We start from the raw sequence: 13,757 nt of genomic DNA on the forward strand, positions 1-13,757 counted from the left end.
TATTGAGTCGTTCGAGTTTAACGAAAATCTTCACAAGATTTGTTATGTTTGGTTTGGCAGACATTTTTGTGAAAAACGTTGGGCACCTATAGTTTTGTTGCGATATATGCTAGATTGTGCGATACTGACATCGTTGGTGGTCAGTGAGGCAATTATATCATATCATGCACAGACCAAAGTTTGGTTGCCCATGTCAGATTCTGAAGTTATCAGCGAGTTTAAGGATGATATTCCTAATAAACTCAAAACCGCAAAAGATCTCGGTAGAAAAATTATAGGTAAATTTACTCAAGGTGGTGCATATGATTATAAAAGACATCACGCACGATTAATTTTAGATGATGCCGAGTACGATTTTATAATCGCTGATACAACGGCGAAAAATACATTTGTAAATCGAGAGAGTGTTTATTTATCCGACGGAACAAAATTAGGTACGATCGTTAGTTACATAAATGACGTATCCCCGCAATATACTCATCTAAGATCTTCCATGTTGGCTTATGTTTCTATAAATTTATTATCGATGATTAATAGATTTCCTGAGACCGCAGTCAGAGTCGCAACGGACTCGTTTTATATTTCAAGTAAATATTCAGAATCTGTTATGAAATTTACAAGTAATGATGAACGATGGGGTTCGTGGAGAATAAAAAAGGAACTATTACACAATTATGTAGAATCAGCAGATGTTCCAATGAGAGATTTTTATCGTGAGGGTAATAAAATATCAGAAATGTCGAAAGCACCATCGTTGAGTGATCCAATAACCAGATATAAGACAGTATATCTCAATGGACCTGGTGGATGCGGCAAAACAACTCGAACGATTAATGTTTTTAGAAATTCAGATATAATCGTGCTGACACCCACACATAGACTTGCACGTGAGATGAAACAGCGGCAAGTACAATCGTGTACGTATCATAGCTTCTTCCGATGGCGCGGGGATACATGGACTCCTGAACGGATGGGAGAAAAATATATACCTAAAATAATTATTTGGGATGAGATATGCACGGTGTCATTAGATACATTAAAAATGTTTCTTGATTGGTTGTTGACGAAAAATACCGCCATAATAATGTGTGGCGATCATGGTCAACCTCCGCCTTTTGTTGGACCATCTCCACATGATTGGTTAAAAAATTTCGTTGATTATTACGAGGAAATAGATGATGATCATAGAGCTCTTGATGCAAATTTGAAGGAGTTTAAAAAATTAATCAGATTACAATCAAACAAAATTCAGTGTGAAATAATACGTGGAGTGATCTCAGAGACATCAATGAGTGATTTTTTGAACTCATGGAGACCCACCGATTTGATCGTAGCAAGTAGAAAAATAATCAGAGACGCTTTACAACAACAGTTATTTCAGCTGCATAAAGAACAATATTCAGAACTACCCGTTCCGTTGTGTTATAGACCATCAGATACACGAAAACAGAATATTAATGTTGATATTCCAGGACAGACTGAGAATCAAAATCTCGTATTAAATGATATTGTCGCCGTTGATATCAGTGTGGTCGAAGATGCATTACGCGCTGACAAATCTCCATGGGTGTTGGGATACGCCATGACAATCCACTCGTCTCAGGGATTAACTATTTCTGATACACGAGTCTGGATTGTAGACGATCGCATCGAGTGGTCAAATTTAGTTTATTTAGCGGTATCGAGGGTCAGAAATATATCTCAATTACGTAGAATCATAATTCCTGAAATCGTTGATAAATTTAACATCATCGATGATGATATAATAAGAAAAAAATTAATCGGATACAAACAATCTGACAAAAAAAATAAACGTGACTTTGATCTTGATGTTGAATTTATTATTGAGTTAAAACAACAGCAGAACAATCATTGCACCAGTTGTAATTGTATAATGTTATGGCGATATTCGAGTAATGATTCAAGACAATTTACCGTAGATAGAAAAGATAATAGTCGCGGTCATACACGAGAAAATACCATGTTAACCTGTCTTGAGTGTAATCGACGTAGAGGCGCTAGTGCTAGTTAAGTGATCGAAATCACCGGAGTGATCGCGGTGGTAGTTGTGTATCCGCGGGAATTATTTGTAGTTGTTCACGTGTAAATCCACGTTGAGGAGCGGCCGAATCTAATCTGTAGATTGCAGGTCTGGAAACGCCTACATTTCTTCCAGTGGATCTTGTCACGGTAGATATTTTGTGTGTGGTAACACTCCAAATAGGATCAGTTGCTCTCGCGCTACCACCTTCAAGTTCACCAGGCTCATATAAATATCTGACTGTAACATCACCTAATATTTTTTGTTTTCCAGCATCTTTTCGTTGTGTTGGTATATTTTTTTTTGTGACCGCGCTAATGGGTTTCATGTTGGTTGTTCGTGTGATCTCATTATTTAATGCAGCTATCACGCCTGGTAATCTTGCAACCCATTCACGAGATCTTTTATCCTGAATAAATTCCCTCGCGTATTGATATCCAAATAACCGTTCAGCAAGTGTTCGATTGAATCGCTCAACAATTGCCTGATCACGGTGAATTGCAGTATGTCCTCGTCGTATTTTGGTATTATGTTGTTTCATCAGCGATGATACTGGACCAAGAAATTCCTTACCAGGATCAACCTGTAGTAGCTGTGGCCATCGTAGACCACCTCGTTGATAAATTCGTTCAAACGCATCGGCTACTTCAGATGATGTTTTCGCTGATAGCGGCTCTGCTTCTTTATATCTACTTGCAACATCAACTACGGTTAGCGCGTATTTGTACGTTTTTCCACGCACAGTATCATGCGGTAAAAACAGAATATCAGCTTGATGAACTTCATTAGGAACACTGACATCGAAATACGAGTACTGAATTTGTTTAGGACGTGGTAGATAAATTTGCCATATTGCTTGTTTAGATAACCACGTTTTAGCAGTAGAATGTTTAACCGATGCTGCATCAGCGAGTTTACCAATTGCTGCTTTGCCTCTCCAGTATCCTCTCGGTGAATAATAAATTGATTCCATTATTAATTACCAGCCCCAATCGCTAATTTACCTTTCATCGAGGATCTTACTAACCAATTAGCTAATGATTCTCTAATATTTTTATTTTTTATAGAATTTAATGAATGAATTAATTTTACATCTGCAATATGCCTATCTTGTAGATTTTTACTTTTATAAGCTACATCATGAGCATGACAAGCTCGATCAATAGCATTTATTGGTTCCTCGCCTGGTTTTGGTTGATCTTGATCATCGAGCCTGATATCAAGTCTGGTACCAGGACCGCAATAATTATATCCTGGTAGATGTTTTTCTCCGCTGTATTTAGCCCATGGAGCACCTGGAAACTTTGACATCAAATTAGCAATATCACCACCGCGCTTATTAGGTAAAAATGAAAATTTCTTTCTACAGCATACAGAACATTTTCCACCGTACGCTATTTTTTTATTTTTTGTTGTAACCGTAGCTAAATCAATAGTTGGAGTTTTAACTTTACAGCGTAAACAATATAAACTCATGTTATAATATATATGGATATAATTGATTTCTCAGCAACTCGGCAGCGAGAGCCAGTTAAGCATCATCCTGCGCTACCGAACTCCATCAGAATGATTATCATAGGACCATCTGGATCGGGTAAGACGCAATTATTACTTAATCTGATAATGAGATGGTTGAAATGGGATAAGTTGTATTTAGTAGCACCATCCGTTGATGATCAACGATGTTATGATGTACTTAAAGATTTCAATGAAAACGCGCGATTACTGGATGAAGATAATGATGTTATAGAGTTTGTAACCGATATTGATGAAGCACCATCCGTAGATTCCATAGACGGATTTATTAATAATTTAGTTGTATACGACGATGTGATGCTAGATAAACAATCAAATCCAGCCAGAATATTTTCCCGAGGTAGACACAAAAATACAGACGTGATCTATGTTACTCAACGATATACACAAATACCAAAAGTGATCAGAGACAACTGCAACATTTTAGTTGTGTTTAATGGCGTAGACACACACACGTTGCGAAATATTCATCAAACCTGGTGTGGTGGTGACATGGATATAATTAAATTCAAAAATTTCTTCTCACGAGCGCAAGCTACCCCGCATGGATTTATAACAATAAATTTACATGATCCAAGAACAAGATATCGTGTGGGTATTGATAAAATATTTGGGTAACAGGGGTGATGATAAAATTAAATTGAATTAAACAGATATCATTAATATAATGAACAACTGTGCGTGGCTGCGTCAAGGAACAACAGATAAATGCAACAAAAGGTGCCGTGGAGAATATTGCAAGAAACATAATTATCTTATAAAGAAAAATCCTCATGCTGGTCCACGAAGATGTGTTGGATGTAACAACGGCGTTAGAGGATTATATCAGATTTGCAAAAATTGCGGTGGAGATCAATATCGAAGTTTGATGAACTATTACAGAAAAAGAAAGAACATAAATCGAAAAATAGAAAAACCACCATCAGAACTTGAATATTACTTGAAACATAGAACAAATTCCGAAGATTCAGATGAAGATGAAACAGATGAGGAAAAACGACAGCGAGAACGCGTTGAAAAATATTCATCAAACTTGGTATGGTGGTAAATTAATAGCAGCAGAGAGGGTACCTACCAACGTTGGTCGTCAAAAAAATAAACAAGAAATAAATAAACACGTAGAGTACTTTATTTTTTCAGCTACTATTTCAAACTGAGGTTTTATTAGCACAATCGGTCATTGCAAAAATAAACATCTCAAGGAAAGTTCATTTGTAAAATCTGGACCTTTCTACGAGATGATTTATTTGTTTGTTTTATTTGTTTTGTCGGAATTCTATGGTCTGTTCACCCTCTCTGCTGCTACATCTGCAATTAAGAAAAAAGTTATTCTTCTGCATGATGCTGTGTCATCCATGATGCCACGAGCAAAATCAGAGCCCTGGTGAGGACGAAAACATAAATAAACACAACATGTGAAGTCTATAGTTACAGCAATTAGACACACAACCTATACATAATACGTGAGGTTTATTGTTATTAAAGTAGACATCCAGCCCTTACAGATATGTGAGGTCTGTACTTACAACAATTAGACATTAAATCTATATCATATATGCTGTCTATCGTTACAGCAATACACATACAGCCTATGCATTACATGTGAGGTTTATGTTTACAGCAATGAGACATACAGCCTATACATGATATGTGAGGTCTATAGTTACAGCAATGAGACATACATGATATGTGAGGTCTATATTTTCAGCAATGAGACATACAGCCTGTACGTGATATGTGAGGTCTATAGTTACAGCAATTAGACATACAGCCTATACATGATATTTGAGGTCTATAGTTACAGCAATTAGACATACAGCCTATACATGATATGTGAGGTCTATAGTTACAGCAATGAGACATACAGCCTGTACATGATATGTGCGGAATATAGTTAGAACAATTAGACATACAGCCGATACATGATATATAAGGTATATCGTTACAGCAATTAGACATAATGCATGTATATTTTTCTGCATGACTGCTGATATCTAATGGAATAATAGTTTCACCGAGTTGTGTTATAATGGAAGTTAAAAAATAAATATCACGACGAGAAGTAAGCCCTACGATTTGTTTAAAAGATCTAAAACAATCAATATTTCACAAGATATATATTACCTTATTAACCCGTTGTCTCCGTTTTATAACATTCTTTCAACATCATCTTCTTGAATTGTACATAATTTTCGAATGTTTGAACCAAAATCTTTTGGAACTTTGGGAGATGATGTCTTGTTGTTATAGGTTTTAACTCTCGTCGTCTCATTAAGTCTAATGGTCAAGTTTGTCAAACCTCTAGAAGTATAATGTCATTAAAAACACCTTTCTAAAGACAAATAAATAGTCATTTATGTTATTAAAAGTAAAACATTGGTTTCTTTGCGATTTTATAATGATGTGAGTGCCTACCCGCCGAGGAATATGGAACCGAGTTTAAGTAAAGACAAGCAGGATTACCGTTTTTAGCGTTTCGTTGTTGGTGCCATTCTTCGTTCAGCAAATGTCACTTCTTATCTCAACCGGTAATAATGTCACTTAATGATTTGGTTTTGTTTGGCACAGCAACACAGTTAGGTTATTTAGTGCTATGGCAGCTGGAGTAAAGTGCCTTGCCTAGGATAGCTGTCTCTTTGTGATTATTTACTTTCAGGATACCAGATGTATGGCCACAATTTTACATACTATGCAAACTGAAAACTCGGTTCGCCCATACATTTAACTGCTTTATTTATAAACAGACGAAATCACAGAGAGAGAGAGAGAGAGAGAGAGAGAGAGAGAGAGAGAGAGAGAGAGTGAACTATATAAATGAAAGCATAAGAGATCACTTTTAAAAGTATTTATTATATAGTACATGTATGACCGGTCGATTGTAAGCAACGATACGAGCCCCTGTGGCTGGGAGAAGAGCAGTGTAAATCTAAAAGTAACAATCATAACTGGGTCTTTGCCATAGCAACCGGTTTACTGATGCCGTTTCTCTATTTATCTGACAAGTTAATAAATATATACATGCTGATGGTTATAGTACTTTTTTATTGCGAGTACCTTAACAAGTGGGAAGGTACATCCACGATGGCGAAAGCTGGTGAGGGTTACAAACAGGTATGTGCGGTTCCCTGTCTCAGTATTTTGCTTTCGTCGAACCTCAGCTAGAAAAGCGAATGACTTTAACTACCAGGCTATAACCAAGGTGGCCAGTGATTTTGGTCAGAACACCATCAAAAGATGACTCTGCTTGAGTACATAACGTAACCTGGACCTTTGAGGACTTTATTAAGTACATGAGAAGGAACATAATATATTTCTTATTATTTTATCAAAAGCGTCTGCACAGCATTTAATGTTACACAGTACTGAGTGATAAAGGCAATAAAAGAAATCAACTGAATAAAAATACAACCTGTACGAAGATGTAATTCCATGCTTTACTATGCTCGTCTTGACTCTCGTCTCCTGCATAATGAGCCACCAGATCGTCTCTCAAGGAGGATTTTAACTTGTCTCCTACCTGTTAAAAGTGATTAAGAAGCTCTGAAAGACACATTCCCAATTTTAAAAAGGGATAAATAAACCAACAAAGATGTTACATGTAGTAAGAATATCGTTATACTACTGATTCAGCAACGTGAAATATCATGCTATTCCATGCTGTTAAGGATGGTGTCAGAAATTGTGGTGCTGGTGGTGATAGTAATAGCAGCAGTGGTAGAAAAAACATATTGTAGAAGTAGACGCAATTTTTGACACTGTGACCCTCCACCTTATCGTACTGCTCTTCTTCCTCTTTCTTTTTTAGGCAATTGCTTCTTCCGCTTCTTGTGAGAATGAAAATGCTCTCATTCACATCTAACAACGCTCACCTGGCCGCAGACCATAAACCTATAGGGAGATTGAGACCGAGTTAACAGCAACAGTCAATCAAATGCTGTTTCAAAAGTAATGTACTTTGCAATTTCATGAAAGAAAGCCTCTCGCTCAAAACTTATTCTTAAACGTTGTATGATGTTCACGCCAGAACTCATGTTTAAAAGTCGTATTATGTTCACGCCTGAACTCATTCTTAGAAGTTGCATGATGTTCACGCTAGAACTCATGTTTAAATGTTGTATGATGTTCACGCCAGAACTCATGTTTAAAAGTTGTATTATGTTCACGCCAGAACTCATGTTTAAAAGTTTTGTGATGTTCACGCCATAACTCATGTTTAAAGGTTGTATGATGTTCACGACATACTCATGTTTAAAAGTTGCATGATGTTCACGCCAGAACTCACTCTTCGAAGTTGTATGATGTTAACGCCAGAACTCATGTCTAAAAGTTGTATGATGTTCATGCCAGAACTCATGTTTAAACGTTGCATGATGTTCACGCCATAACTCACTCTTAGAAGTTGTATAATGTTCACGCCAGAACTCACTCTTAGAAGTTGCAGGATGTTCACTCCAGAACTCTTAGAAGTTGTATGATGTTCACGCCAGACTCACTCTTAGAAGTTATATGATGTTCACGCCAGAACTCACTCTTCGAAGTTGTATGATGTTAACGCCAGAATTCATTCTTAGAAGTTGCATGATGTTCACGCCAGAACTCATGTTTAAAAGTTGTATGATGTTCACGCCAGAACTCATGTTTAAAAGTCGTATTATGTTCACGCCTGAACTCATTCTTAGAAGTTGCATGATGTTCACGCTAGAACTCATGCTTAAATGTTGTATGATGTTCACGCCAGAACTCATGTTTAAAAGTTGTATTATGTTCACGCCAGAACTCATGTTTAAAAGTTGTGTGATGTTCACGCCATAACTCATGTTTAAAGGTTGTATGATGTTCACGACATACTCATGTTTAAAAGTTGCATGATGTTCACGCCAGAACTCACTCTTCGAAGTTGTATGATGTTAACGCCAGAACTCATGTCTAAAAGTTGTATGATGTTCATGCCAGTACTCATGTTTAAACGTTGCATGATGTTCACGCCATAACTCACTCTTAGAAGTTGTATGATGTTCACGCCAGAACTCACTCTTAGAAGTTGCAGGATGTTCACTCCAGAACTCTTAGAAGTTGTATGATGTTCACGCCAGACTCACTCTTAGAAGTTATATGATGTTCACGCCAGAACTCACTCTTCGAAGTTGTATGATGTTAACGCCAGAATTCATTCTTAGAAGTTGCATGATGTTCACGCCAGAACTCATGTTTAAAAGTTGTATGATGTTCAAGCCAGAACTCATGTTTAAAAGTTATATGATGTTCATGCCAGAACTCATGTTTAAAAGTTGTATGATGTTCACGCCAGAACTCACTCTTAGAAGTTGCATGATGTTCATGCCAGAACCCATGTTTAAAAGTTGTGTGATGTTCACGCCAGAACTCATGTTAAAAAGTTGTATGATGTTCACGCCAGAACTCATGTTTAGAAGTTGTATGATGTTCACGCCAGAACACATGTTTAAAAGTTGTATGATGTTCGCGCCAGAACTCATGTTTAAAAGTTGTATGATGTTCACGCCAGAACTCATGATTAAAAGTTGTATGATGTTCACGCCAGAAATCACTCTGAGAAGTTGCATGATGTTCACGCCAAAACTAATGTTTAAAAGTCATATATATATATATATATATATATATATATATATATATATATATATATATATATATATATATATAAGGTGTTTCAAATTTATCTGTCATTACTTTATGTTGGTATTAACTAACTGGTTTTGTGGATTGTTCACGTGCCAGGTTTGGTTGAAACTGGTCTAGTGGATTGGTCATGAGCCACATTTGCTTGAAAATGGTACAGTGGATTTTGAGAAAAAGTTGAAAATAACAATTGTAAAACAGACAGACAACACACGACACACAACGCATGCGCATGATTATACACTAGCCTTGCACATATGAGCTAAAATTTGATTCCTTGGATACTGGTGTCTTCTGACTATCGTGTAAAAGAGACTCAACGGACTGGTAATCACTCTAATTGTTAGCAGTGTGTGAATCACATTGCAATCCCACCGTTTTCAAACATGTAATTATATCAGGGTGTAAATCACTGTGCAATCCCACCGTTTTCAAACATGTAATTATATCAGGGTGTAAATCACTGTGCAATCCCACCGTTTTCAAACATTTAATTATATCAGGGTATAAATCACTGTGCAATCCCATTGTTTTCAAGCATGTAATTCTATCAGGGTGTAAATCACTGTGTAATCCCACCGTTTTCAAACATGTAATTCTATCAGGGTTCAAATCAGTGTGCAATCCCACCGTTTTCAAGCATGTAATTATATCAGGGTTTAAATCACTGTGCAATCCCATTGTTTTCAAGCATGTAATTCTATCATCAGTGTGCAAATCAGTGTGCAATCCCACCGTTTTCAAACATGTAATTATATCAGGGTTTAAATCACTGTGCAATCCCATTGTTTTCAAGCATGTAATTCTATCATCAGTGTGCAAATCAGTGTGCAATCCCACCGTTTTCAAACATGTAATTATATCAGGGTTTAAATCACTGTGCAATCCCACCGTTTTCAAACATTTAATTATATCAGGGTGTAAATCACTGTGCAATCCCACCGTTTTCAAACATGTAATTTTATCAGGGTGTGAAACACTGTGCAATCCCACCGTTTTCAAACATGTAATTATATCAGGGTGTGAAACACTGTGCAATCCCACCGTTTTCAAACATATAATTATACCTGAAAAGAAAACATATCTACGCATAATCCGCGTTAGTCGTCTAGAACAAACTTTCTCAATGGAACTTTCTTATGTGGTTGTAAATAAAAACATTATCGCGGCAGAACATTTGAAATTTTACATTTGGACAGAGTTGTTGTTTGGGTGGCTGGACATGTACTGTCAAACCGTGTAGGTTATCTAATGGTTTTCATTTTAAGAAAATATTTTTTCTTTACGAATTCGTTCATTTTTCATCCATTTTTCATTAGAGTTGTCTAGTTTCAATACGACTGACGGATGGACGCGTTCAGCGGATTCCATCCCACCCCATTCCTGTCCTAATATAGTGTTCATAAGAGATATGCGTATTTATGTTGAAACTATAGAACATTCTGGCAATTATACTTACATCAGTTGTGTACAGTAACAATGCGATGGATATCTCTCCCGTGATGACAACCATGACAGCTACAATGTACTGAAATATAGTGGCAAACTTTAGTAATTCACATTCTCCTTCTGTTTCTTTGTCTGTATGTTGTGAAAAGTGTTTAAATTATTTTGCTATCGAAGAATTTAATTATCTGATCAACAGGAAAACTCTTCGAACTGTGTAAATATTCTTATAGATATATAGCATTCACTGTCAGTTGTAGGTAATGAAAATATTTATCATGTCTTCAGCGCCCCCTACCCCCCCACCCGCCTTTTTCATGGCCGATAGTTTTTACCGAGTAATCATGTTTCCCATTCTGATTTACATTAGGATCTTTTTAGAACTAATGGACACCATTCAAAACCATGTTCTGTCGACTGATTGATTGGACAATTAATTTTCAGCTTTAATAACTACGAAATTAGGTAACGTCATTCACGATGCAAGAGGGCTCTATATTAATCAATTTTCTTTTTACGTTCAATATTAGTCACATTTCCTGTTTTCCCTGAATATTAATCACATTTACTATTTCCCTTAATATTAATCAAATTTCCCTGTTTTACCCATTTCAAAGACTGTTGTTTGTTTTGCATAGTAAACAGCTATGTAAAATTGATATAATATTATACATGACTGAAATATTTAACATAATTTATATTTTATGATAGCTCTCTTGATTAAGACTATGTTTACAATCTTGGTCACTTTCGTAAAAAAAATAGCATAATATCGGCAAGAAGATTCTCGATAATTTATGTTTATATGAATGTTTTTTTCTTCTTCTTCTTTTATTAATAACGACTTAAAATGTCTTGCATTGACGTCACAAAATTCACACTTCTTTTTCAAACAAGAAAGGAACTGTGTCAATAATCAACTGTGCAATTTAGGTTTATAGTCCCATATGATGGTTTTTCTACATGAAACACTTGTCCGGACACATGTTGGCATCACACATGACGTTAGGACATCTTGTAAGGCAAACGCATATATACAGCGGATATCGAATGTATTTCAGAGTCATGTCTGTTCACTATTGTGTGGTTTCGTCAAATACACATCTGATTACTCGTGTGATAATTAGTTTACATTTGTGCTCATAATCAATAACATTTTTGAAACACGTCGAATAATTTAATAAAGTTAATTTAAAATGAGCCTTCATAGTAATAAATGTAGAATCCTCTATTTCTTTAATCCCTCTTACATTTTAAGCCGGTCGAGTCATACCAAAGACTTATAAATATGGTACTAACAGCAACCTCGCTAGGCGCACGTCATTCAGAGATCAGTGTTAGGACTGGTCGGCCTTGTGTCAGGATAATGTGACTGGGTGGAACATCATGTTATATGTCTGCAGCATGGTGCCCCAATGCTAGACATCGCTATAAACTACCACACTGCAGACATCGTAGCGATAGGACTGGAAAATTGTTAAAGCTACGTTAAAAATCAAAATCGCACACACTATTACCAGCTGAAGAAGTCATGTTTATTCCGTCACTTTCATCTCGCTGTTGGAGGGACCCCAGCTATGATCTGTATCATATAGCGTCTTTATCACTAGCCTACCATCGTATCCAAAATAGGTATACGTGGAAAATTGCAATAAATATTGTTATGTTACGTATTTAGGCTCGAATAAACAGCAACACAAGAAAGAGTGAAAAAAATAGCTTTGAAAAATTTAGCAAATTATGTATTTCCATGGAAAAATAATGTAAAAATGAAAAATAGAACTTACGGTCTTAAGAATCAAATCCAACAATAATCCACGAATAATCGACGAATAAAATTTGTGAAGTCCAAATATTGAAATGTTCTACTGAAATCAAGTTCGAGTCCAGACGAAGATTCCAAGATGGAAGGCGAGGACGTAAGCTGTATCCCGTGCTGTGTTGTGGTCTACAATTCCTTGTAGAGACACAAGAAGTAATCCGGTGTTTTAAATCCGAATAAAAATTTTAAGAAATGTCTTTGTTCAAGAATTCTGTACCAGCATTCAACATACTTTTTGAGAAACGAATTAATCCTTGTGAATCCAAATAATTTGAATAAACATTAAAATGCAATTCCCAAAATGATACAACAAAATACACACCTTTACGTTTCAGTGTTTAGAAGCCCAACTGAGATTATTTCTCTAAAACGATGGTTTAAAACTTGAATTTTACGCAAAACAGATGCCAGAATAAGGGTCACGTGATCGTGTTTACATATATATAAAAAATCACGTAGCGCCTGTACGTCCTTGATAAGAACTAATCATAATTGCAATGCCAGTAGCTGGTAAAGGAAAGTAACATTTCCATTGGTCAGAATGTTACCACGTGATCAAAATGAATGGCGTTCATTTCTGTATGAACTGTAAGGAGAACTACTTTTCTAAGAATACCCACTTCTATAAATAGAGTCACGTTTACAGCATAAAATAAACACTGCCAGTTAAGGCAGACACGAAGTAAGCATTAAAGAAAAACAACATTCTAACAAACAAAATATAAAATAACTGAAAACATTTGGCTTCCATTGGTCTTATGATGACCTTATTGCGATCAAGCTGGACATACCAAGCGCTATAAATAGCTACGTAACAGAAAAACCACAAACATGTATTACTACGCTCAATTAAGATTTCTGTTTTTTAATGATGCAAATAAAATAACATAACGAATAATTAAAATTTCAATTATAAGATTTTAACGTTGTTTTTTTCTTAGTTTATCGTGGTATAAACTGTCAGTTGCCGACTCACACAGCTTACATAACGCCCTTCGGGCGTTATTTGCTGTGTGAGTCGGCAACTGACAGTTTATACCAAGATAAACTCAGAAAAAACAACGTTAAACTCTTACATAAACTCAGGAAGAAAAGAAAACTTAAACTCTAATAATTGCAATAATTTATAATTTTAGTCATTATTTATAACTTTTTTAAAAGATATTTCCTATCAGTTTTAGAGCCAGATTAAGCGTGTGAATTCTTGTTGAGGCGCTGCTACGTAGCTATTTATAGAACTGGGAATTCTCTATCTGA

The 13,757-nt window shown here is 35.9% G+C and overlaps 1 protein-coding gene across 3 annotated transcripts in view; it reads right to left on the reverse strand.

Annotated features, from left to right (window-relative positions):
- LOC149794419 (tetraspanin-9-like) overlaps window positions 1-13,757 on the reverse strand; it is a 59,664-nt gene that overhangs the window by 26,987 nt on the left and 18,920 nt on the right. For all 3 annotated transcript variants that reach the window (XM_089968624.1, XM_089968623.1, XM_089968621.1), the window contains exons 5-6: window positions 10,692-10,760; window positions 6,987-7,094 (exon numbers count right to left, since the gene is read on the reverse strand). In XM_089968624.1, the coding sequence (XP_089824750.1) occupies window positions 6,987-7,094; window positions 10,692-10,760 (177 nt within the window). The remainder of the gene's footprint in view (window positions 1-6,986; window positions 7,095-10,691; window positions 10,761-13,757) is intronic.

Source organism: Sinohyriopsis cumingii, chromosome 8, assembly GCF_028554795.1.
Source record: "Sinohyriopsis cumingii isolate HCF-2022 chromosome 8, ASM2855479v2, whole genome shotgun sequence".
Classification (NCBI taxonomy): domain Eukaryota; kingdom Metazoa; phylum Mollusca; class Bivalvia; order Unionida; family Unionidae; genus Sinohyriopsis; species Sinohyriopsis cumingii.